The 26,034-nt window shown below is 50.9% G+C and overlaps 1 protein-coding gene across 2 annotated transcripts in view; it reads right to left on the minus strand.

The window, feature by feature from the left end:
- Nucleotides 1–4,969: 4,969 nt before the first annotated feature.
- Nucleotides 4,970–26,034, minus strand: part of SLC4A3 (solute carrier family 4 member 3) — a 33,619-nt gene continuing 12,554 nt past the window's right edge. The window contains exons 7-23 of one of the 2 annotated variants that reach the window (XM_088168152.1): nt 20,927–21,078; nt 20,168–20,348; nt 19,484–19,619; nt 19,207–19,381; nt 18,698–18,794; nt 16,811–16,995; nt 15,045–15,258; nt 14,514–14,735; nt 14,029–14,177; nt 12,477–12,671; nt 11,828–12,034; nt 11,120–11,209; nt 9,374–9,540; nt 8,739–8,992; nt 8,320–8,489; nt 7,678–7,851; nt 4,970–6,961 (exon numbers count right to left, since the gene is read on the minus strand). In XM_088168152.1, coding sequence (XP_088024278.1) covers nt 6,884–6,961; nt 7,678–7,851; nt 8,320–8,489; nt 8,739–8,992; nt 9,374–9,540; nt 11,120–11,209; nt 11,828–12,034; nt 12,477–12,671; nt 14,029–14,177; nt 14,514–14,735; nt 15,045–15,258; nt 16,811–16,995; nt 18,698–18,794; nt 19,207–19,381; nt 19,484–19,619; nt 20,168–20,348; nt 20,927–21,078 — 2,846 coding nt within the window. In that variant the 3' untranslated portion in view covers nt 4,970–6,883. The remainder of the gene's footprint in view (nt 6,962–7,677; nt 7,852–8,319; nt 8,490–8,738; nt 8,993–9,373; nt 9,541–11,119; nt 11,210–11,827; nt 12,035–12,476; nt 12,672–14,028; nt 14,178–14,513; nt 14,736–15,044; nt 15,259–16,810; nt 16,996–18,697; nt 18,795–19,206; nt 19,382–19,483; nt 19,620–20,167; nt 20,349–20,926; nt 21,079–26,034) is intronic. The other variant, XM_088168153.1, reaches the window with a different exon arrangement.

Genomic DNA, 26,034 nt, shown 5'->3' on the forward strand with positions numbered 1-26,034 from the left:
ATCCATGCACATTTCCTCTTCCTGATCTTGCCTGCACATTTTCAGCTTGCAAAATCATTTTTGTGCTGAAGGAGAGAGCTCTTTTTGCTGTGCACCTGCAGCCCAACTGATGTCAATCCCTGCTGTTTTGTTGCGCTTGTCCCTTATAAGTTCCTGGAGGCAACCTGAAATGCTGTGCTCCTGGACTAGCGAAGGAAAAAATCTGGTGAGGCTGTGCTAACACCTCCAGGGCTGAAAAGTGAGTGCAGCCCCAGCTCAGAGCACCAGCATCTGGCCATCTGTCCTTGCTGAGGAAGAGAGCCTGGCACAGCAGGAGGCAGCCACGCCCCAGCCTCTCCCAGCCCCTGTGAGGTTGCTGTACTCTGTGTGCTGGAGGGGGGGACATCCTCCAGGGGCACTGGGCTGATGGATGAAGGAAATCATCCAGCTGGGCTCCTGCAGCAGAGATCACAAGGTCCTCCCTTCTCTGCAGAAATCACGTGAGGATTAGCCTCCCGTCTTGCTCAATGACAAGATCACATCTGGCAGCCCAGGGGGTCACAGAACAAAGTGATAGGAGAGATGGGGGATGTTGTGCAGCACTGATGCTCAGCATTTCTCCTTGCTCTGACTCCTGCATGGCCCCCTCTGAGCCACACAGGACATTCACGGGTGCCAGCCCACCTCCTTGCTGCTCCCTGCCAGGGAAGAAGCTTTGGCAGTCACATTTCAGAGCTCAGGCTGAGCCTTCCCTGTCCACAGCGGCATTGCCCCCTCTCTGCACGGGAGTTAATGAGAGCTATCTCTGCAGAAAAATAACACAGCAGCTTGTCACCAGGTGCATCCCAGCCAAAGCGTGCACCTGGAAGGGGGAACCTCACACAGACATGGAAAAATTGTCCCAGAAGTGCCTCAATGACTTCTGAAGAGTCCCTTTGGAGACCAGTCCCAGCACAGGCACCTCAGAGAGCCAGAGGGCTGGAGAGCCTTGAGGGGATGATGCGCTGGGAAGGATGGGGCAGGGGCACAGGGCAGAAGCAGGAAGCAAACATCCCAGGGCAAAGTAGTGAAGGTCAGACAAATTACAGGAGTACCCACCTGTATTGAAGAAACATGCTGTTCAAGCCTGTGCCCAAGATTCAGACATCCCTACTAGAAAAACATCCTTTGCTAAGACCTGTGCGAGGGAGAAGTGCTGGACAGAGCTTCATCTCTGCCCTGTAGTTCCATGGCAATTTCTGCAGGCCTGACAACTGGCTCTGGGAAAGGCTGGCTGCAGCACAAGGGACACATCCAAACCTGCTGTTGCCATGGGGAGGGAGGTTTGCGTCCATGTTTGAGGAGGGCAGGTTCCTCCCCTGGCGGTCAGCAGGGCCCTGCTCAGTCCTTTCGTCTCTCCCTGATGCTTCTCCTGGGGCTGGTGAGTCCCTTCTTTTGAGTGCCATGAAGGGGAGGTGGATGGAGGGCGGGAGACAGAGAACACTGGGCTGGGGCCATGGCAGGGATGTGCAAGGCCATCAATATTCAGCAGTACTTGCTCAGAGTGGTCCTTGGCATCTACAGCAGCGAGCAGGACCTCAGCACCACTGAGCTGGGGCTGCTCTTGGGGCTTTACACTGAACCATTGTCCCACTCAGTATCAGCTCCACTCTCCCCAAAATGGTGCAATTCACATCTGAACAAACCCACTTGTGTCAAGGATTGCAAACCCGAGCCACTCTCAATCCTGCCAGTGTGAAGAATGCACTGTGCTGCTGTCTCCTGCCATTACCTGCCACACCCCCCACAAACCCCTCCTTATGGAGAAGAGGAAAAAAGCTTTTCACAATTTATTTTAATGAAGTTTGAGTGTCTGAAAAGCAGACACAAAAGCTCCTGCAAGAACTTTCAGACACACAGGGGAAACGGGAAACTCTGCTGGCTCTTGTTCACAGTTTTGTTGTAGAAATGGTTTTAACTAGCAGTTTCCTTAACTTCCCAGCCATAGGGCGGTGTGAATGTGTGCCAGTGGTGTCTGACAACAGAGGTGTGCCAGCCCCTCCTGCCTGCAGAGAACAAAAATAACTGGAGAAGATAACTTGAGTGTACTTGAACCCAGGTGGCAGAAACAGAAACCCAAACAGTTTGTTTAAACAATATAGTTGTTTAAAATAATAAATTTGATAATTTTGGGAATGAACTTTCTATTTTTAAGTCTCTGGACAGGCTTACTTTTGTAAAGATAAACCTCTTCTCAAAGAGGGAGAAACTTCTGGTAGGAGTGCAGTCCTGGTCTGGCATGAGTCTCCTATCAGGGAGCAAGTGAACACTTGCCCCATCCCAGAGCACCCCCGGGAGAACTGGGAGCCTGCAGACATCCAATTTGGGGTCTTCTCCCCAGCACAGGGCTTTGTGAATGAATCTGAATCTGCAGGCAGCCCCTCAGCTACTCCCCCTCTGCACTGCAGCAGTATTTTGTGACCCAGGAGGGTCCTGGTGTGCCAGCACCCAGCAGCCCCTCACTCCTCCTCTGGTCTGACTAAAGTGGGGGTAGCCCATGGAGTGCACTCCTTGCAGTCCCTCCCTGTTGCCCTCTTCTCCATCCACCTACTATCTCTCTTTTGCAGAGCAACCAGGACTGACTCCTCCAAGCTGGACAGATGTCCCACTCTTCGAGCAGCACACCAGCCTTTGGTAGAACTGATTGCTGAGTCCACATGTGTGACCCAAACCAGAGCCCCTGCAGCAATCCTGCCTACATTGCATCCTGGTGCAGTGTGTTTTCCAGCACATCCAGGGCCCAGGACCACGTGGATGAGCTGTGATCCTGGTCGACTCTTCTCCATCACTGTCACCACCCATTGAGGCCCTCTACTCTGCCCTCGAAGGGGAGATCAGCACCTTCATGAAGCACAAGCAGCAGTGCCAGGAGGGCTTTGATCTGCACAGCCTGTACCATATGCTGCTGCTGGCGCTGACACGGAGCCCCTTGGGGCAGGTGGAGAGCTGGCAGCACCTGCAGAGGCTTGCCCACTGCCAGCCTGGCTCAGGCAGCCCTGTCGTGGCCAGCAGCTACGTGGACTGGCTGGCCTCCTACCTGCAGCACCTGAGCACACTGAAGGAGAGGTTTGATGCCAGGGTGATGGTCCCTCTCTGTTAGAACTTGTACACGCACGAGGAGCCAGCTGCCTGCCCTACTCAGTGGTCCCTACTGGCATCCATCCCCCACCTGGCCGCACAGCTCTTTGCCCACTGGCGTAACTGGGGGCTGCTGCTGCAGGGGGGGACCCTCAGCCAGAGGGTCTTCAGCCCCCAGAGCTTGCATGACCTCTTTGGCTTTGCTGATGTGAGGCCCTTTGTCGAGGTCTTGAGGCTGGTCTCTGATGTCTTTCATCAGAGCTTGGCCACAGGAGATCTCGCCCAGAAGTGGGTCTCTCTTCACCGCAGCAGGTACAGCCGCTCCCTGCCACCATCAGCATCACTGTCACCATCACTGCCACTGCAGCCACCACCATGGAGCAGAGCAGGGCTTGCTCCCAGAACTGTACAGCCTCCTCCATGCAGTAGGGCCCCCCAGCAGCCCAACTCTTCCCTGGGCTTGCCTCAGCCAATGATCCCACTGCAGCCTTCAGGGACGGGCAGCAGTGCTGGGGGGCTGCGAGCCCAGCTACAGGAGAGCCAGGAGGAGCTGCTGGCTCTGCTGCACCGCAGGGAGCGGGCAGCCACCCTTCGTGCTCAGGCCTGTCGTGTTTCCAAGCGCATCTGCCTCCTGTGCCTGCAGCAGTAGGGCGAGGGGCAGAGCTCAGGTATGGGTATGAGGGCTTGCCAGTGTGAGGCTGCCCTGGCCAAGGAGCAGCAGAGGAGTCTGGAGCTAGAGGAGTACCACCACAGCATCCTGACTGGCTGCTGGAGCTGGAGGTCAGGCCCATCCCCATCTGGAGGGTTGATGCAGTAAGGGGCACGAATTGCTCTGCTTGTGCTCCCTGGTCTGCATACCAGGGTGGGTGGGGGCACTGCTGCAGTCGGGGGCACTGCACAGGAAGGGCTGCATGTCCAGGTGGAGATGTGAATCTTGTGGGACTAGGTACAGCCAAAATCTCTCCAGTCCAAACCAATGGCCTGCTGGTTTAGACATTCAGATGTGAGGAAGGATAGCTGAGGAGTGGGGAATGGGAGAGGAAATGTTTCCTAACATGGCAGAGCAGCCTGTGGGTCATGGATTCTCCCATCCAACCCAACCGAATTCTCAGGAGATAGGCACCCACACTGCTTCCTCTCCTGCAGGTTCTGCAGCACTGCCAGGCCCTGGAGAGGGTGCTGCAAGGCCAGGCACTGCCTGCCCCACAGCACACCCAGCTCAGAAACAGGATGACTACCACCTGTATGCCTGGGCAGGCTCAGCCCTCTGCCTCAGCAGCCAGCCCCTGGAGCAGCCAGTGACTGACCATGGGCGGTGGGACTTCCACCTACTCCCAGCAGCAGCACCCTGGAGAGCAAGACTGGAGGACACCCAATCCACCACCGTGGGCTACAGGCAGCCAGTAGCTCACAGGGACCTGGCTCAGTTCTTGCCTGGGTAGAAAGCATGGAAACAACGTGTTTAATGAGATGTTTCTTCTGTGCTCAGCCCATGGGCCTGCCATTTGGCATGTGGCTATAGAATGCACAAGGAGATGGGCACTGAGTGCTGCCAAGCACACAGGCACAAGCATGCACATACACATGGATGCAAGCAGGCAGGAGAATGCATTTCTGGTTAAACACAGGGCTCAGCCTCCTGTTTCCAGCAGCCAATGTGGAGGCTGAGTCCACAGTAACCAGTCTGCTTGTTGATGATGATAATAGAAAGCCCACCTCCATGCTGGTAGTGGCTAACATGGTGACAGTCCTTGCTCCAGCTGGGGCTTGCTACCTTGCTGGCTATGGTGGGCAAGGAAGTTTTGTGCTGGATAATTTCAGTACATTTAGTTAATTGCCATTGGCAATAAAACTGAAAGTGTAGAGCCGTAGGCACAGTTCCTGTGAAGAGTTTATTGGTGTAGCTGTTTCCACTACAGTCAGAGGAGTCACAATGCACAGAAACAACAGGCCTCCTACACTACACAGGGAGGACAGGACATATATGGCCACAGACACACAGAGACACTCGTCTCTCCACCCTGGGCCCTGTAAGGGGGCCAGGCTGTGGGCAGGACCTGCTGCAGGGGAGGCTTCTTTCTGTGATGGATTATTTCTGCAGCCTCCCAAGGAAGGCATTGGACCCTCCCGGTAATGAAGCACCCACCATCTCTTGCAGGAGCCAGGCTGGTAAGTGGGAATGGGGGCAGTGTCGTCTCCCAAATCGAATGATGAAGTGAGCATCCTAGCTTCCCCTGGAAGACCAGTCCAGCTCTGACCATCAGGAAGAGGCTGGGCTGCCTTTCTCTTCTGACACTACACTTGGAGTTTCCAGGGGCAGCAAGGGCACCATCAAACAGTTTCTGGGCCACCTCTGAAGAAAGGCTGCAGGCTCGGAGACACCCCAGCAAACAGCTGGCAGGTGGAAAGGTGTGATGCACAGCAAGTCCCACCTGAACATGAGGAAGAACTTTACTGAGCAGTGAGTGAGCACTGGAACAGGTTACCCAGAAAGGTTGTGGAGTCTCCCTCACTGGAGATATTGCAGAACTGTCTGGATACAATCCTGTGCCATGTGCTCTGGGATGACTCTGCTTGGGCAGGGAGGTTGGACCAGATGATCCACTGTGGTATCTTCCAACCTGACCCATTCTGTGATTCTGTGGAGCTGCCCAGAGGCTGAGTGCTGGGCATCCTAAGTGCTGCTCCTTCCCACGTGGAGGGCACTGCTGGATGTGAAACATGATCTCAGTATGGCAGCAAAACTGGGTTTGGGGTTTCAGTGACTTCTTTGTGGGCTTGCAGGGAGCCAGACTGAGAGGATCACTGCACAGGGAAAGGGAGGGGACCAAAGGACTGGTTTGTGTTCCAGCACTACGTTTCTTGTATAACTTTTCAAATAAGGTTTGTTCTCAAAGACAGGAATGTGGGCATCAGGAACTGGGATACAGCCCTTTGATGAGTATTTACTCCTGCAACCTCTGTGGAGGTGCAGAATGGCAGAGGACTCCTCTTAGTTTCTGCAAGAGGGCAAGCACTGAAGGTTTCAAGATACCTGCTTGTCTCCAGCCTTCCCTCCCTGTGCAGTTTGCCTTTGGAGATAAGGCTAGGAAAACTGAGAGGGAGAGGAGCCAAACAGCCTCTTCCACGTCAAGCAAGAGCTGAAAATGGTCATGTGGGAAAGTGACTGGACAAAAGATGGTCTGGAGGACTGGGCCAGGGTGCCAGTCCCTCTTTGCCAGGTTGCAGCAGCCGCATGGGCCAGTAGCTGTGGCAGAGGCCTGGTGTGAGCACTCCTAGAAGGGCACAGAGGGAGCAGGAGCAAGGCATCTGCCAGCTGAATAAGGAGATTGCTGGCCTGGGAGAAGAGGCAGCTTCTAGCCCATTCCTGTGAGTGCTCAGTGTCACACGCTGAGCTACCCAAGCTACGCAAGTGTCACGGTAGTGGAGAGGAATGGAGTGGCACCAGCTGGCATGGTTTCCCTTCACCACCTGGAGACCAGGCACAGGCTGCCTCCAGCAGGGAGGGGACAGACCCCTGACCCATGGGCACTCAGGACCCACACAGCTTTGGGATGTGAGAGGCATCTCTCAGCCCACCAGGTCCAAGAGGAGAGAGACTCACAGCCTCTGCTGAGCGAGCGATGGGGCAGCCAGAGCCAGGGCTGCATCCTGCAAGGTTATGGAACGGCCATTCATTGGTCCAGGCAAGAGACAGTGTGACTCACAGCAAGTCTCCAGTTAGTTCTTGGGAGGGGTGAGCAGGCGTGAGCCGCTTGTCTCATGAGCAGGGAGGGCAGCTCCCAGCTCACACAGGCATGTGCAGCTCGTTGTACTCGTCCCGGCCATCCTCATCGAAATTGGGCTCCGCATCCTCTGAGTCCAGCTGGGAAGAGGCAGAGACCAGGCTATGAAGGCCACAGCTGCCCCCAGTGTGGGGTTAAGCTGGGCATAGAGGGACCAGCACACAGCAACACAGTCAGCTGGGCTGTGCTGGGATAAGCAAAGTTCTTTCTCCTTCCCCCAGCGCCCGTAGGCTCCTTCTTTAAACCCTCATGCCCATCCATGCGCCACCAGCCCAATGCCCTTTCTATTCTAATGCCTGGGGCTTTGGTCCAGCACTATAGCTCCTTCCTCTCCCCCTGCTGGCAGCACTTACTTCTGGGTCTTGCTCCAGGCTCTCCTCCCAACAAAAGCTCAGGATGTTGACAGCAGCAGAGCAGCTGCCAGCTCTTAAAGAGCTGCCAGCACCCTGGCACTTGTGGTTACATGCTGAAGTGCCAACAGCCATAGGCTCTGATATGCTACTGGTTCAGTGGGGGAATTGGTGTGTTTCTTGATGAATGAACCACAGGATGGAAGGGGAAATCCTTATTCCAGGCCTCTGCCTGGTAGGAACCTGTTTCCTTGCCCCAGGCTGCCCATCCATCTCATACTGCACTCTCAGGGTTACAAGACCCAAGGAAGCCATCCACCCACTTACTGCTGTTGAGCAAGGACCCTCAAGGCTTTGCTGGCCCATGATCCCCCAGCCTTTCAGGCTACCAAACCTCTTCAATCTCATTCCAGCACAAGCTAGACTGAGGATAGCTGTCTACTCACCGCTTTGAGCTCCCTGTCGTGGAAGAAGCGGGGCAGCACGAAGCGTCGCAATGGCACTGTCATGATCAGGACAAAAGGGAAGGCCAGCGATGCCACTGTAGATTTCACCACCCAGAGCAGCACAATGCAGGCCAGTTGAATGCAGGTGAAGAGATTCATTCTCCAGGTCTTCACCTAGTAGGTAAATCTAGTCTAAGAACACACTACCTTTCCACACAGATTAACAAAGACCCAACTGGCAAAACAAAACTCTTCTGCATAGCATAGTAGAGCAAAGTACCTGCTGCTGTAAAAGTCTACCTGCCTTTACAGCCAGGCAGGACACCATAACACAGCAGCCTCTGTGCTACCTGGCACCACATCCCCCTGGCACTGCAGTGTCCTTCCACCCCCTCAAGCAGTGCATCACTCCTACAAATTGTCTGTCCATCCATACGATATCCTGGCAATACACTCCTGGGAGCAGCCTACCAGCATTGTACCACATCTGCGCATGCCTTGCACTTACTTCTTAGCACAAACTTGCAGCCAAGCAGGGTCACCAAGCTAAGTATCACTCTAGCAAAATACCATCCTCCCCTCACCTGCTTTTTATTCATCTTTTCCTCATTACTTGGTTCTGTGCAACCTGCCTTTGCTCACCTTGACAACGTAGATGTGGTCAGGGTGGTGCTTGGATGGCATAAAGATCAGGAGCAGGCGCTCGTAGAGCTGGATGCCAGTGAGCGATGTAACCCCCATGTAGAGGAAGATGCCGAAGAGCACAGCCAGGGGGATCTGCCGCAGCATGTTCCCCATCACAATGGACAGACCTGCACAGACAGAGCTCAGGGCATGCGTGTCCCACACCAGCCCCTCCGCAATGCACCTCAGCCTCCGTCCCTCTCCCATCTCCTGTGTCCTGGGGTGCAAGGGAAAGGAAGCTCAAAATGGGTAGGTGTGGGCAGTCCTGCAGTGAGCAGGCAGGGCACAGACAGGCCCACGGGGCAGGGACACTGCCAGGAGATTCCAGTGCTTGGTCCTGACATCTCCCCCCTCTCGTTCCCTGAGCAGAGGCTCACCGACAAGGGCGGCAATAAGCACTCCGGTCACACGCTGCTCCTTCACCTCCTCGATCCTGGGCTTCTCCCCGGGTGCGATGGCCTTGCTCATGACAGTCAGGGCGTTGACGTGGGTGACAGAGCGCACTGTCGCTGCCGTCAGCCAGGGCAGCCCGAACAGAGCGCAAAGCCCCCCCATAGTGCCAATGAGCAGAAGGTCCAGGTGGAAGCCAGAGCCTTTCAGCAACTTCCTCTCCTTCTTGCTAACAATCAGCCTGAAAGAAAATAGAACCTGGCTCAGTGCAAGGCCCAGGTCAGTGCCCAGGGACAGTACTGCAGCTGGGGACAACACTTGCTCTCTGGAGACAGCACACATGGGGATAACAAGAAGATGGCTGAGGAGGGGGATGGTGGCTGTCAGCCTCAGGTTTGAAGTTTCCTCCTGTACTTGGCTGAGGCAGGTCTCCACCACACCATATGCCAAGAGGGGAGCAAAAAAATGATGGGAGAAGCCAAGGTACAGTCTGAAATTGCCAGGATCTTGCTCTTGCTGTTCCTCTGGGATGCCTCTTGCATCTCCAAGTGAATCAGCACCTATCCTGGCCTTGCCTGTCTAGGGGTTAGTACAGGTTGAGGTTGGAGGGGGAGGTACTCACGTAGTGATCTGTGTCTCCATGAAGATAAGGATGAAGACCAGGAGGGCAGGGATGGCAGAGGCAAACATCATCCACAGCGGAAAGGTCCCACTACTGCCCATGGGGTGGATGAACCAGCCACGCTTGTGAGGGGATGTGACTGACAGGCCGGAGGGGACATTCAGCTTCTGGTGGTGTAGGTGCAAAACCCAGCAGTTACTCATTAATACAAACAAGCCCATAGCCTCACATGGTTTTGATCCTCCTGCTCTCCCTGGTCTGAATGCTGCAGATGATGGGATAAGCCACCCTGAACTGAGCAGGACTTTCTCATGGATAATCCCCTTCACTGCAAATAAAACCATGTTCCCTACCATGGGCCTGTGTCATTTCCTTTCAGCTACTTAAATTCCCGTCATTTTTTTCCAAGAGACCAAGGAAGTATCTTCCCTCAGGAACCTCACCCCCATGTCAGTCTTTGCAGACCGTGGTTAAAATGCTCCTTGATCTCTGCTTGGACAAATTAAGTGTTCTGAACTGCCTACCATTTTCAGAGGTGGCCTTCCAGACTTTCCAAGGCTTTTCTGAGACATTTTACAGCATTGTTTTTGAACTGCAAACCCCAGAAGTGGCCACATTCTGTAGAAATGACCTCACCGTGACCATGTTCAGAAGGAATATCATGTTTGTTCTCCCATCAGACCACACAGACTCCTAGCTGTACATCATCCTGACCCTGCGTTCATCAGCATTTGAACCCTTGGCTCTGTGCTGCTCTACAGCAATTTCTGCTATCTGCACTGCAGGCAGAGTTTATGATTTGCATTTATGTTAATCAGCATAAGTATGAATAATATTTCTGGAATGTTTGTCCTTGAGTTAAGCTGTGTAACTAAGTACCATTTTCTCGGAAAGCTTTGTACATATGCTGAGTTAATACTAAAATGATAATGCTTTTGATATTAACTGTAGAAGTGTAGAAGGGTATGAAAAGAACGTAACAAAGTGCATGATTTTACTAACGTCTGAGAGACTGAAATTTTTCATTGAAATTCAAATGAATAAAAATGCATTTGGATTCCACCAAGCCTTGGGCTGTTTTGATAAAAAGCTTGCATGATGAACAGGAAATACTTTTCACCCTCTTTCCAATCTTAGGGAAAAAAAAAAAAAAACAAACCAAAAATATCTAACTCCATATCTACTGAAAAAGGAGAAAAAATGAAACCTGTGAGATAGGTTTGTTCAATAACATGAAGCTACCAAACTTGAGTTTGCGCTTGAACTGGGAAAAAAATTGTGTCTGAGATAAAATAACCAAAGTATCAGTATCCTACAGTTAAAAATAAGTACACTGAGTACTAAAATCATTGCAAATACCCCACTAAAATCATTCTACATGCCACCTTCTTCAATGTGCATTAACAGTTTATGTCTTGTTGATTGACTGCAAGTGTTTAGAGATACAACAAGGAATGAACTGCACTAGATCTCCCTAAAGCCCCTAAACCGTCCCCTACAACAGCTGGAAGACCAGAGGGATAGCGGGCACTCCAGTCCCCATAGCTCTGGCCTCAGCCTCAGCAAGACCCTTGGAGCTTCCCTTCAGCGTGGGAGTGAGGATGAGGAGAATGTTTCTGTTTGCTTTGTGCTGTTATGACTAAAGAGGCAGGAAATACAAATTCCCCATTGCACAAGAGCAGCCCAGTGCCACAGGGATTAATGCTGGGCTGCAGGAGAGGCTCTGAGGGCAGTGCTGGCACCTACCTGTGTGTATGTGTCAGTGATGGTGTAATCCACCAGCACCATGACCAGGATGGAGATGGGGATCCCAAAGTCTCCGATGATCCGCCGTGCCTGCAGAACACAGACCTGTCATCAGCAAAAGGAACAGACCAGCTCCATGCATGTATCCTGCTATGGGAGCCTATGGCAAAGAGAAGCCCCATATGGGGCCAAGCACCACTCCAAACCTGAGACTGGTGATGGGCAGGGCAAGGAAACCCAGCCTTGACCCATGGGGCTGTGCATCCCACTGCCCACATAACATGCTCTTAAATTACTGGCTAATTGCTCCTGCTGGCCTATTTAGACAGTGCTCCAGGTATCACACAGATGCCCTGCATGTAGAGAGATGCCCAAAGAGAAAAACTTGAAAGCTCTTCTTTCTATATTCTAGTTTAACAGACTTGTACCCAGTCCAAGAAGCTTTCCCAAGGTCCAGAGGACTTTCCAGCAAGCCTCACTGGAGCAAGACAGTGCAGATACCATCATCAACAGTCAGCTCTTGTCTGCACCCTAGGGTGGGCTACCATCCCTCCTGCAAGGTTAAGTTGAAATTTAAAATCTTAAATTTAAAGGATTTTTGGTGTTTCTTTGGAGGATGTGCAAGTGTTCTGGAGAATTAAAGTCTGTAGCCAGAAGTATTATTTGTTTGGCGTGTCCCTTAACATGTGAATCCCATAAAGTTCTCACCTTTCCTCCTAAGAAGCGGCTGTTCTTGAACTTGCGCATAAAGAAGGCAATGAAGAAAGTGCCTAGCATGAGGATGAGGGAGAGCAGAGCAGTGTTGGGCTGCATCCTGGTTCCCAGAGACATCGCATCCGTAGGGAGCACGCTGGCATTCAGGCTGCTCTGCACGTTTGGTGGGTAGAACTTCAGCAAAGGATGTTCTGCAAACACCTGAGCAGGTGAGAGAAGCAGCAGACAAGTTACTGCAAGGAGGGGCAGGGGCCACTGTCACTACTGGGGGCAAGGGGAAGGAGGTGTCCTGCTCTGTGGAGAGGGGAGGGCAGTAGATGGTGGGCACGGACAAGCCCAGCATCCATCACCTCGCCTCACAACCTACCCAACTGGAGAGGGTTGGGGAGAGAAAAGTGGCCCCTCTTTAATGCCTCCTGCAGGAAGAGAAGGGGAGGGAGACACTGGGGCTCTTCCTGCCACCCTCTGGAGTGGCACAGGAGCCAGCTGGGCTGAGGCATGAGACCAGCAAAGAACTGCTCTGCAGAATGTCTAGGAAAGCTGTGGCTGAGCTGGCCCTGTTCCCTCGCCTCCTGTGTGCTAAAGCAGCAGTTTCCTGAGGGATTAAGAAATGCAGCAGCCCATCTCCCCAGGGAAGGTTCACCTTGTACAGTTTGTAGAAGGTCTCATAGATAAAGATGAGGGAGATGAGGAAAGCAAAGATCTCCTGGGTGAAGGGCGAGATGTAGCGCACCAAGAAGCTTCCTTCTGCTGCCACGATAATGAAGATGAAGACGATGAGCCACAAACCAATCCACACTCTGCCTGTCAGATACTCAATGCCTTGTGTCTGGCAGAACTGAAACGGAAAGGGGAAGGAGTTACTCATGGCTCCTCAGGCTGCCTCCTGCATCCACTCCCCATTAAGATCAAAGACTGTCCTGGAAAAAAACATCTACATCTGCTCAGGCATCCAGCACAGAATCAGTGAATTCATGGCTAGAATCACAGGTAAATTTTCAGACTTTGTATTAACACCTGACAGCTCACACCAAGCAGATCTTTACCACTCCAGTCTTTGTACAGTACCTCCTTCATGCTCTGCTGAAGCCAGCCCATGCATAACATTCCCCATCCCACCCATATGGAGGTGCCGTTGCTCAAACACAGCTCTCCATTGCTCCATGCACTCTACAGCACAAGCCTATTCCCTACAAAGGAGATCCTGAGCATCCTGCTACATCCCACCACGATCTCAGACAGCACCCTGCATATAGACAGTTGTATATGTGTGGAGAAAAGCCCCCAGGCTACCACCACAGAGACCATCTCCACTGCCTCTGCTCATCCACACACACTAACTATTTCTGGGACAAATCACATCCCTCCCTTTGCAGCCTTCCTCAGTACCACCACAGGCAGAGGCACTCCTCTGTACACAGTGACTGGACAAAGCAAAAGCGGTCAGGGAGAAGTGCAGTCATAGGAGAGCAGAGTGATTGCCACTCTGCAGTAACATCACCAGCTCCGAACTCTTGACAAGGTGAAAATCCAGCTATAGAAAAAACCATGTTTTTTTCAAAGACACAGACATGCTAGGAGTCAGAGAAAAGGAGAAGAATTAGATCTACTACTTGAAGGTACAGTGATACAGGGATGCTTCCAAGAACAAAGAGGTCATGTTACTTGAGAAAAAGAAACATATCCATCCTGGCTGGCCAGGATACCTCTGCACACACCTTTGGGTTCATCCTTAGAGGTGGGAATAATGTATGACACATCCCAAACGGGTGGTACACTGAATGTTATTGAGCTCCCATAGAAGGAAACCTGGACACAGGTTAAAGTGGTGAAATGGTCTTCAAAGGACAACAAAGTTTTAGGATGCAGCTACAAGTGCTCATTATGCCAATGAGCTGCAGCACAGGGCTGGGGGACAGTGCTCTCCTCAGAGTCAGCATGTAGAGGAGTACTGTTATCAGTGTCATACCTCAAGGGATAATGGATACAACAACGGAAGGAAGAAGCCCCAGTAGTGGGACTGCAAAGGGTCAGCAGAGCCAAGGGCAGCTCTGGCTGAACTGAGAGCAGCCTGGAAGGACTCAAAGAGTTCACACTAACAAAGACCCTTTGTAGAGCTGAGAAATGCCAGCTGCTCTCTCCAGAGCAAGGACAGAGTGGGCAGGTGCCAAGCACAGACACTACCTCACATGTACCTTGTAGAAAGCTTCTTCAAACACCAGCAGAGGCCCTGAGAAGCCAATGACCAGGAGTGGCTGGGCTCCAAGCAGGGAGAAGAGGATCCCTAAAACTGAGGTGGAGATTATCAGCTCGGAGACCCCCATGAGACCCTCAGTTTTCTCTCCTGGGAAAGAGAACAATGCATGAGTGTTATAGCCTGGACATAGGTACCATCACCACAGACAGCAGGCTGCACAGCTCCAGGCAGAGGAGGCAGGTGCCCATCCCATCAGTCAGAGGTGCCCTGTCTTGGGCAGGGAGCATAGAGGGAGCATGGAGGGAGCCTGGGCAGCCGAGGCTGGAGAAGCCAAATGGCAGGGAGGGAACAAGGCAGCCGCCAAGGCACAGCACTACCACTCTCCCTGAGCAAACAGCATCAAAGCCCACCCCAGAATAGCATCACACAGGCACAGCCAGTGTCCCAGAGTGCAAAGAGCAGACCAGAAAGCAGGCCCATTACCTAGGAGTCCCCCGAAGGTGATGGCAGGAGAGAGAGCAGCAAAGTAGATGAAGAGAACGGCTGCGAGACACTGGCTGTGCAAGGCGTCTCTGATGTCACTGAGGTATTTGGGGTACCTGCGCTTTATGTCCCGAACCAGACCTCCAAAAAATATCCCGGTTCGCTTCAAAGGGTCGTCCTCAGCTTCCTCCTCTTCCTCCTCAGCTTTCACTTCACACAGCTCTGTTGGTGCATGGAGGGTAGGGCTTCAGCAAGGAACACAGCTGGGCCCTTGGGCTGTCCCTATCCCCAGTACCTGAGAGAGCAGGACTAGCCTGGTGGGCTCCCTGCAACAGCACATCCCACCGCCTCCAGCTGTCCCCAGCCACCAGAACTGTCCACAGTAACTGTCCTGCTCCCCTTGCACTGCTCCCCACTCTCCACTGCAGGAGCCAGGCCCTGCTCACCCCTCTGCTGGGCTCTGGGAGGAGAGGACCCACTGGGGCACACAAGGCACTAGGCACAAACTTGCCCAAACGTGAATTGAGAGACCTTTGGCTTCCTGAGCAGTCCCCTCCTTCATGGACTTCTGCTCCCTCTCCTTCCTCTTCTTCAGCAGCAACTTCTGGAAGGTGGCAATGGATTTGAGCAAGTCTTTCCCCTCCACCTCTGATGGGGGGATGACAATGCTACAATCCAAGAATTCGTTGATTGCATTGAGGAGGTCTTGACGATCATCTGCCATGTATGCAGCCTCATGGAAGTGCTGGAAAAGGGTCAGGGAAAAAGAGAGAGGGAGAAGGCTCAGATCAAGACTACATCCAGCTACCTACAGCCTGGAAAGACAAGGCTTGCTGTGACCTTTAGAGTAACATTCTGCTCCTCCATCCACTACTCGTCTCACTACTGCCACTCTGTGACCCACATTCCTGAATCCCACCTCCTGTTCTGAGGGAGAAGCTGGTAGAACCCTAAAGCACCACAGTTAAAATGCACAAGAACCATGACCTGAGCAGAAGGCATAAGAGAGTCTTGGGAATCTCCACATGGGAGACAGAAAGAGAGCGAGAAAATAGGCATCTACAGCACAAGGAAAGCCATGCAAAGGAAACTAGGCAGAAAAGGGGAGATATTTCTGACAGCAAGAGCAGGTTAGCAAGGAAGGACTAAGGAGACCAGGCAGAGAGGTGCTGGCACACAGGTAGAAGTGCTGCACTGCCTCTGGAACATGTCTCCAGAGAAAAGGCTGGAGGATGATGAATGAGTGAACAGCCTGTAAAGGAGGTAGGGGACAGCTAAGGTCCCTGCAGCACACAGACTCCCTGGAGCCACAGCTTCAATGTAAATGATACTGCACTCTCTCCACGGCGCCAGGACTGTGTAACCTTGCTGTGGCCGGCCTCGGCTGCAGCAGCTGGCTCTGTTCTTCCACCAAGAGGAGCAGAGACTCAAATGAATGAGGTCAGCCCACAAACACAGCACTGAAGCTGGAACAACATCTCACCTCTTCTGGCTAAAAACACATTCTCAGCTGAGCCCTGCACAACTTCAGGGAAAGAATATTTCAATCTTGCTCTTGCCTCTAATGCACTTTTTCTGATCGAGCCTTTTAGTCTCTAGTTCAGTAAAAGTTGTGCAATAGTGGCAGTACAGGAAGGTTTGTAACTTGCTTATAGTTACATGGCACCAGCAGGAAGGACCTGTGAACCTCTCATGCTCTTGTGCTGAATGTTTTCAGCAGATGCTCAGATTGTCTTTCCTTTGCATTTAATTCCTTACCAAGATAATAAATTTCACTGCCATCTAGACAGACTTTTTGCTTGGCAGAAAAACCTTCCTGCCTCCTCATCTTTCCTATATGGATGTCCTCCTCTGCATGGATGCCCCAGCCATGGGACTCAGCTAGAAAGCTTCCTCCAAACATCTGAAAACAGTCCCCAGAAACTGCTGGATCTTTTTGTCAGTGTGGTCTGGGCCAGGTGCCATGGCCACAGGCATCACTCAGCCTCCCCACCTCTCTGTGAAATGTCGACTGAACATCACTCCTCTAACCCTGAGTCATCTTTTTCTTCTGCTTTTACACATGGTCCCTTTCCTCACCCAGCCTAGCCCAGTCTGTCCCAACCAAGTCAGTGTCTGTCCTACTCTTTCCTCTGCATTGGAGAATTCTACCCTGGCCAAGCCAGGCTAATCTTAAAAATCCCAGGTGCTCATACCTGCCTACCCCACCTGAGTCTTTGCACAGCTCTCATCTCAGGAGTGTCTTCTAAGGAGCCAGCAAAGCTCCCTCACAGCATCACTGCCCATGGGCTCCTCACCTTGTCAGACATGAGGGTGGAGATTGAGCGGCCAATTTCATGGTAGTCCATGTTGGCCTGGCTAGGTCCCAGCAGCACGAAGATGAATCTGACAGGAATTGGGACCTCCAAGACAGATTCCAGGAAGACGGCCTCATTTAGTCGGACAAAGGCCATGGTTGGCTGCTCCAGAAACTGCACACAACCTACCAGGGGGCAATGTTTGGAACAGAGTTAATAACTGGAGTGAGCTGTACTGGGCTGCATTTAAAAGCAGAGACAAGGCTTTTGGAGGTTCCTACCAGCCCTGCAGTCATGTACTTTCTCCAGACCATGAACACGGCACTGAACTTCATACTGAGGACTGCTCCAAGGGCTTCACTGATCATTCACAAGCAGTGCTACTGTCTTTAGCCTCCCAGTTAAGCTCATTCTCAATTCCTTACAGGTGGCTCTACTTACACTATAAGGGGCTAAGTTTAAATTGGAAGTTTGTTTTCCACTCAGGAAAGTAAATGTTACATGTTACTTTTATCAAACAAACTTCTAATCTCATCAAAGAATGAAATCAGGTTTGCTTGACATGACCTATTTCCCATAAACCTTACTGCTTGGCAATAATTACATTCATATTCTTTAGCTCTTTATTAATTGAATCCCATATTAGCTCTGCCACTATGCTGGCCGAGAAGGATGTCAGGTTAAACGGCCTATAGGTACTGGCTCACTGTTCTTCCCTCCTTGAGCACTGATGCTACGAGCTTCTTCTGTTACCTTATATGTTCCCTGTATTCCTAAACTTTTTTTTTCAAAGAAAAGTAAGTCAGTGCTCTAAAGACTCATAGGTGCAAACTGCACATTTTGTTTTACAATGTCTGCATCTCATCAGTGCTTGGCAGTCTCCTTGGTTCCTAACAGATTGCATCCTCCAGCACACCAGCAGCTTCCTTCACATACTGAACACAAATGTTTATTGAATGCTGGTATTTCTCTGGCATATTACTGATCTTTCTGCCATCTGTGTCCAGCAAAGAGCTGTGTTCTGTGTCAGGCTGGCAAATCTGGGCCTTCTGAGAGTCAAAGCAAATCCCAAGACATAGCCTTAGCTCAGAAACAAGCCAATGTTTAGTTATTTGAGACCTCAAAAGTGCATTTATGAACGTGATTTGAGCTCATCGTGATTAAGCATAGTTTGGTTGAGCTGCCAAGCCTCTTTGCCTGAGCTTTTAATCTACTGGGTAGACAATGGCATTTACTTTGCTTGTAGTATAGCAGGGTTTGCTGAGAAGTTAATGCCAGCAAAGTGCCAAGAAGGAATACTCTTGCAGTCAGAAGGCACCAAGCCTGCCTGCTCACAGCCCTCATGTACAGAGAAATATGTCCTGGTAGTGCTACAGTCAATACCCGAGACCTTGCCACCAGCCAGGCCCTGCTTCTGTTAACTCAAAGCTTGCTGGCACACACAGCCAGCAGCCAACACTGGTCAGGGACAGAGCCCAGATGCTGGCAAGGTGTTAAAGAGGCCAGACAGAGAGCAGCAATGGCCAAAGGGCAGGGTGATGGCTTGGCCATCAGTCCCTCAGGCACCACACAAGTACTTTTGAGTTGCAAAACCAGACATTCTGTGAGCCTGGCAGGACTTCCACCACTAAGTTGGGCCCCAGCTCCCAGCAGCAGCGTCTATCAACCTCTTTTTTAATTTAGGAAAAGAACTACCCTGGCAGGCCATATATTTGCTATAGACAAACAGAACATGAACCATCACCAAAGGAGGGAGTCTACCAGACTCAGTCTCCAGCTGAGCTTGTATGAGATGACCAAATATCCCTTAGGAGTGAGGGCACAGACAGCTGGGGCCACACCACCATCTGCACTAGTCAGTGGGGGACTCTACATGCCACTTCTTACCCACAAGGACCACTGTGGCCTCTGCATCTTCAGGGATTTTCTCCATCAGCTTCAAGTATTTACGATGGCCCTCGGAGTTATGAAGATGTGGGTTTTTCTGCCAGGAAAGAATACAAATAAGTAAGGGTGAAGTCCCCATGCTTTGGTCTCCTACATAGCCTTGCATCCCACTGGCATAAATGCAGCTGGGCTTGCCTTGGCTGCACACCCAATGCCTGCTTCACAGCAAGGCACCCTCACAGTAAAGGCCACCCTGCAAGTGCCAGGGCTGCTGCTGCCATTACATGCTCAAGCAGACATCTGCATACAGTGCATAGGCAAAATGAGGTACCAAAATCACAATGCAGCGGCTGATTTCCAGCGCTCCAGGTGATCCAGGGAGCTCAGTCTTCACCTTACAAGGTTTCCCCACAAAGGGGCTCAGAGGTGGATGCCATGGCCTGCTGTCAGCCAGTAGCAGTCCCCAGAGTGTGCAAAAAGACACGGTAACCCCCCCAGATCACCCTCACCTCCTTGCACTCAGTCTCGTTGGCCTTGGGGTCAGCCATCTCAATGCGCTCCTCCCCCATGAGGGGCACACACGTGTCTGTGGTGTGGTTGTGATGGTGGTTCCCCACGATGGAGTTCATGCTGGAGCTGGAATGGTTCCTCGGGAAGAAGCCCTCTTTCTCATCATTGGGATGGCTGAGGGGGAGAGTGGTGGCCATGAGGGGACCTGCCTCCCTTGCCACCTGGGGTTCACAGATAACCCCTGGGCCCTGGGAGGCCACATCCGTGTCCACCCACCTGTGTTTCAGCAGCAGGGCACGCAGCACGTTGGCTCGATCTTCTGCCCTGATCTGGTCAGAGATGATCATGGTCTCCACCATAAGGTGAGCAATGCCAGGCAGAGTGGTCTGCTCCAAGTCAAGGAGGACGGCACCTGCCAGCAATGAGGGGAAGAGCCCTGCTCCTAGAGTGCAACACTCCCCATTGCATTCGCACTCTGAGGACACAGCTGTTCCACCAGGAACCAGGCTTTGGTTGGGGTACAGATTCAGCTGAGAAATGCCCAAATCCAAGTGCCCCATGTCCTTTCTGTAAACCCTTTCCCCAAGACAGCCCAAAAGCTCCAAGGTGCAGTGGTAGTTCTGGTATCTCCTTTCATTTCAGTCGCCCACTCTGACCTGAAACTTGCCTTTCCACACCAAAGATGGGTCCAAGACCTGCTGGCCAAGGCACAGCTGGGTGTTGCAGCTTCCATGTGCCTGAGACCAGTGAAGCAGAGCGTGGCACCAACACAGGCACCCTTGGGCTAATGCAAACCCTGCCAAACAGGCAGCAGGATGTCTGTCTCCACAGACCCTACACGAAGCCTGGACACAGACACTGTTTTGTGCCCCCAGTGAGGGACCTAACGGTGACAGAAGCTAGCCAGTAAAACTTGTCCTAGAACAAGAGACAAACCTTGGACTGTTCTTCTTCACTCACCGTGGGCAATAGTCTTCCTGAGCTCCAAAAGACTGCGGAAGGACAGTGAAGCCACATGGGGTTTCCCCCACCTTGCTGTATCCTCTTCCACATTCTCCTCAAACTTGATCCAGCGGGCTGTCTCCCTCCAGTGCATCTCCTGGTTCTTATCTACCACAAGCTCATTCAGCTCCACAAACACCTAGTGTGGATTACAGTGAGGACATGAGATGTATACAGACACGCTACTGGAACGAACCTGACATAGTTTAACCAGAGGTTTACTGCACAGAAGTAGCCAAGATAAATATCACTGACAGCATGGCAGGAACTTCCATCAGCACATGGAGAACCAGAAAGCTCCAAGTCACATGGTATGGGCAGAAAGGAGAGAATGATGCAATGTTGCATGCCTTTCTACCAAACTACAGTAATTTTGTCCTCTGCCTTATTCTTAGTTTCCCCCTAAATTTCCCACACTTACCAAAGATAGTGAGGCTACTGTGCTGCCAACTTCCATAACAACATCACAATTTCTGTGACTTTTAATGTTTCTCCTAAGGTCAAAGCTTTGTGGTTTCAGGGAAATCTCCACTTATATTGAAAAAATCTATTTTCCTGATCTGTATCTCCTGATAACAGGTAATAGCTTGAAATATCATCCTCAAGGTCATGTAAAGAATTAATTATATTGAAACACATTTATCACTTTATAAATTGCATGTTTCTAGTCCTGATTTATGGCTTCTGAACAAGTGTGGGAGGACAGCACATGGATACCTCGTGGGGCTTTCTATCCAACTTCTTCTTCTTCTTCTTTTTCTTGACAGATGGTGTTGATGCTAATTTTTTGCTTGTCCTGGTGATCTGACTCCGAGATGGCTTTTTCATCAGATGCCTCCTCACTCCTGGGTTATCTTCAAAGCGGTGACCTGAAGACATAGGAAAGAAAAAAAGGCCACCAATTTGTCTAGTGCATATACACTGTCTGGCAGGGAAACACATCCAAGCACATCCTTCTCTCATTAACTTAGGCTACCAAAGTCTGACATCTGGAGAACTCACCATCATCCTCCAGAACTCTGAAGATCCTTCCTGCTTCATCTGCCTACTTTCATCTTTTCCAGATGTCTGTGAGCTAACCTTTTCACAAAGAAGCCTTCCTCCTAGGCTGTGCAAACACTTGAGGCTTCATCACAAAAGCTTTTACTCATGGTACCCAAACAAGTGGTGTGGGAATCCTCCCCATATTCCCCCAAGAAAAAGCAAACCGCAGCCTTGCCTGCACAGTTCTGCGCTCACACAGCAAAGGCAGGCACCTGGCTGGGCCTCACCTCTTGCACCAGGCAAAGGCCTGGGGCTCAGCAATGACAAAGGGCAGTGAAAGGGAAGGATATTTAGCTGCTGGTCTGGGAGACATAAGGAAATATCAATGTCTGTTTTATTTAATTGTGTGACGAGACTGTAGGATAACACTACAGCCTGGGGCTGGCTTGGAGGCTGGCAGTGAAGCAGAGCTATTGCTGCTTCTGGATGATCCGCAGTGCTGCTGTAATGCCCTGGGAAAGGTCTGTGTTAGAGACTGTCTGGCTGAGGCAAAGCCTCCCTTAAAAGCCTTAACAATGCCTGTTAAGGCTGCTCTACAGACCCATCACCGTGCTGCTGGCTAGCCAGTGCCCACCAAAATGCAGCCACAACCATGCCAGATGTTCTGCAATGCCAGAGAAATAGCACCTGGGCAACAGTCTGCCAGGGAGAATTTCCCTGGACACTACCCAGAGACAGCAAGTGTATCTTTCTCAGTATGGACAACCCACAGGAACCCACAGGAATGTAGAAAGCCTCAGAGCCTCCTTACAGGATGGGCAGGCTTGCCCAACTAGATTATGGAGTCAGGGTTTCTGCTCAGCTTTGGTCCACTGAGGTTTGCTGGTCATGCTTGTAAGACAATGCCATGGTCTTCTCCCTGGCAGAGCAAGGGCAGCTCTCCATTGTCTGGGGTGAATGTTCTGTCTGCACGTATCTTTCTGAACTTAGCTTCAAGACCTGCAGCTTTCAGGGTATGAGAGACAGTAAAAAGCACAGGGTTTTAAGTCTGAATGGTCTCTTTGACATTGCAGAAAAATATCTGTACACCTCTGGCATGGAGAGACACACCCAGCATCAGGCCAGGCATACCATGGCCTTGCACCTTGGAAATCTGGGTCGCTAAATTAAATATAAAATAAATCAATACTGAGCCTCAGGGCATTTTCCCCCATTGGCTGCCCTGCTGATGCACGTCCTACTGATGGTGGGACTCCTCCCTGCTCCACTTACTGCACTGCAATGTCAATAGGAGCCAATAACTACCCAATAACCACTACGAACGTTTCTGGGAGCCAGGCACGTGTGGGGCTTCCATGGAGTTTCACACGGATTTCTCAGTTCCTACATGCACAATAACCACTTCAGCACACTCAGTATGAGCTCATGCATAAAAAAGCAGTCCACCAGGCAGACGATCTTGGTATCTGGCACCTTTGCTCCAATCCCTGCAGCTTCTGATTCTCCTATGCACACTGAGTCTCCTTCTCACTGGAAAACTGGGGGCAGAGTACACTCTGCCCAGCAAGACAGCTCAGCAAGCTTTCCTCACAGCGATGACAACTTATTACACAGTGCTCTTCAACAACAGCCCTAGAAAGCATCCACAGGTGTACAGCCAGAAATGGCTGGAGGACAGATAAAAAGCAAGGAGCCACGTTTCCTGACAGCACCTCCAGCGACAGGAATCAGAGTGCATCGATGAAGGCACATCTCCAGAGCCCTACCTACAGCAGACTAAGGAGAGATCTGCTTTGCTGCTCTTCCTTAGCAGTGTTTGTGGTTATTGATATGCCAGCTGGAGGATACAACTCATAGGAGCAGGGTGGGCACCTGGTCTTAATGTAGGAGAACTACTGGGTTTAGGAGTCCCATACAGAACCCAGCTGAAGTGCTCCAGGCTGCTCTACGGAGACCCTTTCTGTGTCCTGTCAGATTGGTGCTCTCCGCAATGAAAGTCAAGCTCAATAGAGCACCAAAATGTGAGGTCCTTATTCATGACAGGATCTTAGACTGAGACCAAAGGGTGATATGCTCAGGGCATAGGTCTGTCCTTGCTTGAAGCCAAACTCCCCAGGGAGTACTGTTCTTGCTGTAGCTCCTCTTCAGTGCTCCCCAGGATCTGAGTGTGAAGACTGTGACAACATCAGAGGACAGAGAGCAATATGGTAGCTCCACTACAATGAACTGGTATGTTACCCTCCCACACAGCATCTCTTACAGTCTCTTCCAGAAGACAATCTCATCACATTAGCTCCCACAGTCAGATTCCTTCAGATGAACAAATTCCTTTTCCACCAGCTTAAATATGAATATGACAAATATGACTGCACTGGTTAAAGTCTTCCCCAAGAATGCCTTTGCTAGCAGGCAATTGCCTTCAATTTACACCATAGCTCCTGCTCCTCTCCTTTCATTTCCCTCAATCCACATGAAGGAAGACCAGAAAGAGGCATCAGAGTATTTGTATCAGTACTAGAAAACAACTTGCTATCCTGGCATCACAGGGATAATGCACACTGCCCATATACCCCAATGGTTAAGTTATAGCAAGAAAAGGGACTTAAAACTCAGACTCTTGAAATATGTAAAAAGATTTTAAACTCAGGTTCTTAAAATATTTAAAACTAGACTAAATGAAATGCTAATCAACACCCTGTAAGACATAGCCCTATGCTGGCTTCTGGCAAAAGCAACTGCCCTGTCCTGCACAGAGCCCATCTCTCCCGGTTGATGCTAAGTTCAGTGTGATAGGGATGGCTTATCTCTGCTACCAACCAGGTGTCCAGGTCCAGCACTCCCCATGCTCCAAACACTTAAAAGAATGCAAGGAGACCGAGGACTCCATTCTGTTCAAAAGCAAATGGATTCCTCCTGGATCTGAGTCGGTCTTGGAAGAGGCATTGCCATGGAATGAATGGCTGGGGCAAGCGGCACTGGCTGAAAGTGAACTGGCTTTGCACAAAACAGACTCTGGTGTCTCGGCCATGTCTGACTCTGCCATACCTCTCTGCAGGATTAATTCACAATGTGGATTCATTATACAGAAATAATTAAGAGTTGACTGTACAGTGCACCTGCAGTATTAGCTGTAGCAATCAATGAATGTGTTAACTACTAGAAAGCCAAATTTCCCCACTTTGTACGTGATGCATTATCACACCTTGCAGAGTGATCTGCCCCTTCTACCTTCTCAAGAATAGCCATGTTTTCCAAGGTGAACCTGGAACAATTTCTTCACACTTTTAATTTACAGTTCATTCAGCCTGGGCAGCTGATGGGATCAATTTGCTCCAGGTTTCTATTTTGAACTTTGCTACTATTATATGCGCTATCAATTTACAGTAACAAGTAGCAGACTTGTTACTGTAACAGCCAGAAGCTAATCCCCACTTGCTGGTCCCTGCAGAAGCACATAGGCAGACATTTTTTCCCTGAAGGCTTGTAAAGATGGAACAGATGACAAAGAGAACATGATGCTGGGACTGGGAGGAAGGGCAAATTAAGTCTTTTGCTCAAGATCAAACAGTCTGTGGCAGAGGCAGAAGCCGAACCGAGGCATCCTGAGCTCCTGTTAAAATCACTGCTTTCCCACTCTTCAGTGTAAAGCTGTTTAGTGGGCTAGGTCTGGGACATCAGCCTCCCATGTGCTCTCCTAAAATCCCTTGAAAAATTAACACATGATCCAGATGAGGACATGTGGACAACCATGAGCCATGGCTATGAACAGTGTCACTACCAAGGTGGGCCACATTTAGCATCATGTACCAAGGAAGAACCCCTGTGAGAAATGGGAGTGAGGCTCTGCTTTCTGCCTGGTCTCCGAGATGGTTCAGAGATCACTCTGCAAGGGATGTGACAGAAACAGATGCAGAGAACAGGAAGACATTCTTGACTCTCATGATTCCTATCCTCTCCTTCTCTGCTTTTCCCACTCTTGCTTTCTTCCTTCCTCTTTCCCCCCCTTCCAGACATCCCAGTGAGCCTGCCATCAGGTAGTTTCACAGCCATGCTCAAGCACGCAGATACAAAGACTAGGTTATTTTTCTTTCTCTGGGCAATTAGGGTATGGAGCAGAGCTGAGAACTTGATATCCACCTCCACTGTCAGATCCGCACCTCGACTCAAATTCCAGCAAATAGAGCAGCAGCACACTGTCACCTTGTGCTACAAATGGAAGGGGAAATATCTTTGTCCTTATACACATCTCAGAGCAGCTGCTTTTTCTCTGCCCACGGCATGGGCCACATCCTGATAAGCACCAACAGCAAGATGCAGCTGCCTCTGGAGCTGCTTGAGCAAGAGGCACACAGGAAAGCACCTCAGCACTACAACACAGATCGGTACTAAGACCTCACAGAGACACTGCTACACAGACATCAGGCAGCTCCTCTGGTGTCCCCAGACACACAGTGGGGCTGACTGTACTTCCTCTAAACCAGAAGACTAACCTGACATAGAGAGGGTACAGACAACAAAAACAGGAGGGGGTTATGCACTGCAGCTGGGGGCTCTGATCTACAGCTGCAACCATGGAGTTACTGCTCTAGTACTTACAAGTGGGCTCCCCGCCTGGGTAGCCCAGATGGTTTCTGATGGCCTCCCATAAATCAAAGTCTTCAAAATTGAAGGCAAACTCATCAAAGTCTTCATAGCCGAGTGAGTTGCGAATACAGGTGCTTATCACTACCTCCGGGCTGCTGCCCCCTTCTGATTCCTTCGCTGGCTCCTCTCTCTCTTGAAGGGCTGTCATTTTGTCCTTGTGAAGGTCAGGGGTCAGGTGTCATGAGCGACACGCCTTC

This window comes from Sturnus vulgaris, chromosome 7, assembly GCF_052056855.1.
Source record: "Sturnus vulgaris isolate bStuVul1 chromosome 7, bStuVul1.hap1, whole genome shotgun sequence".
Lineage (NCBI taxonomy): Eukaryota > Metazoa > Chordata > Aves > Passeriformes > Sturnidae > Sturnus > Sturnus vulgaris.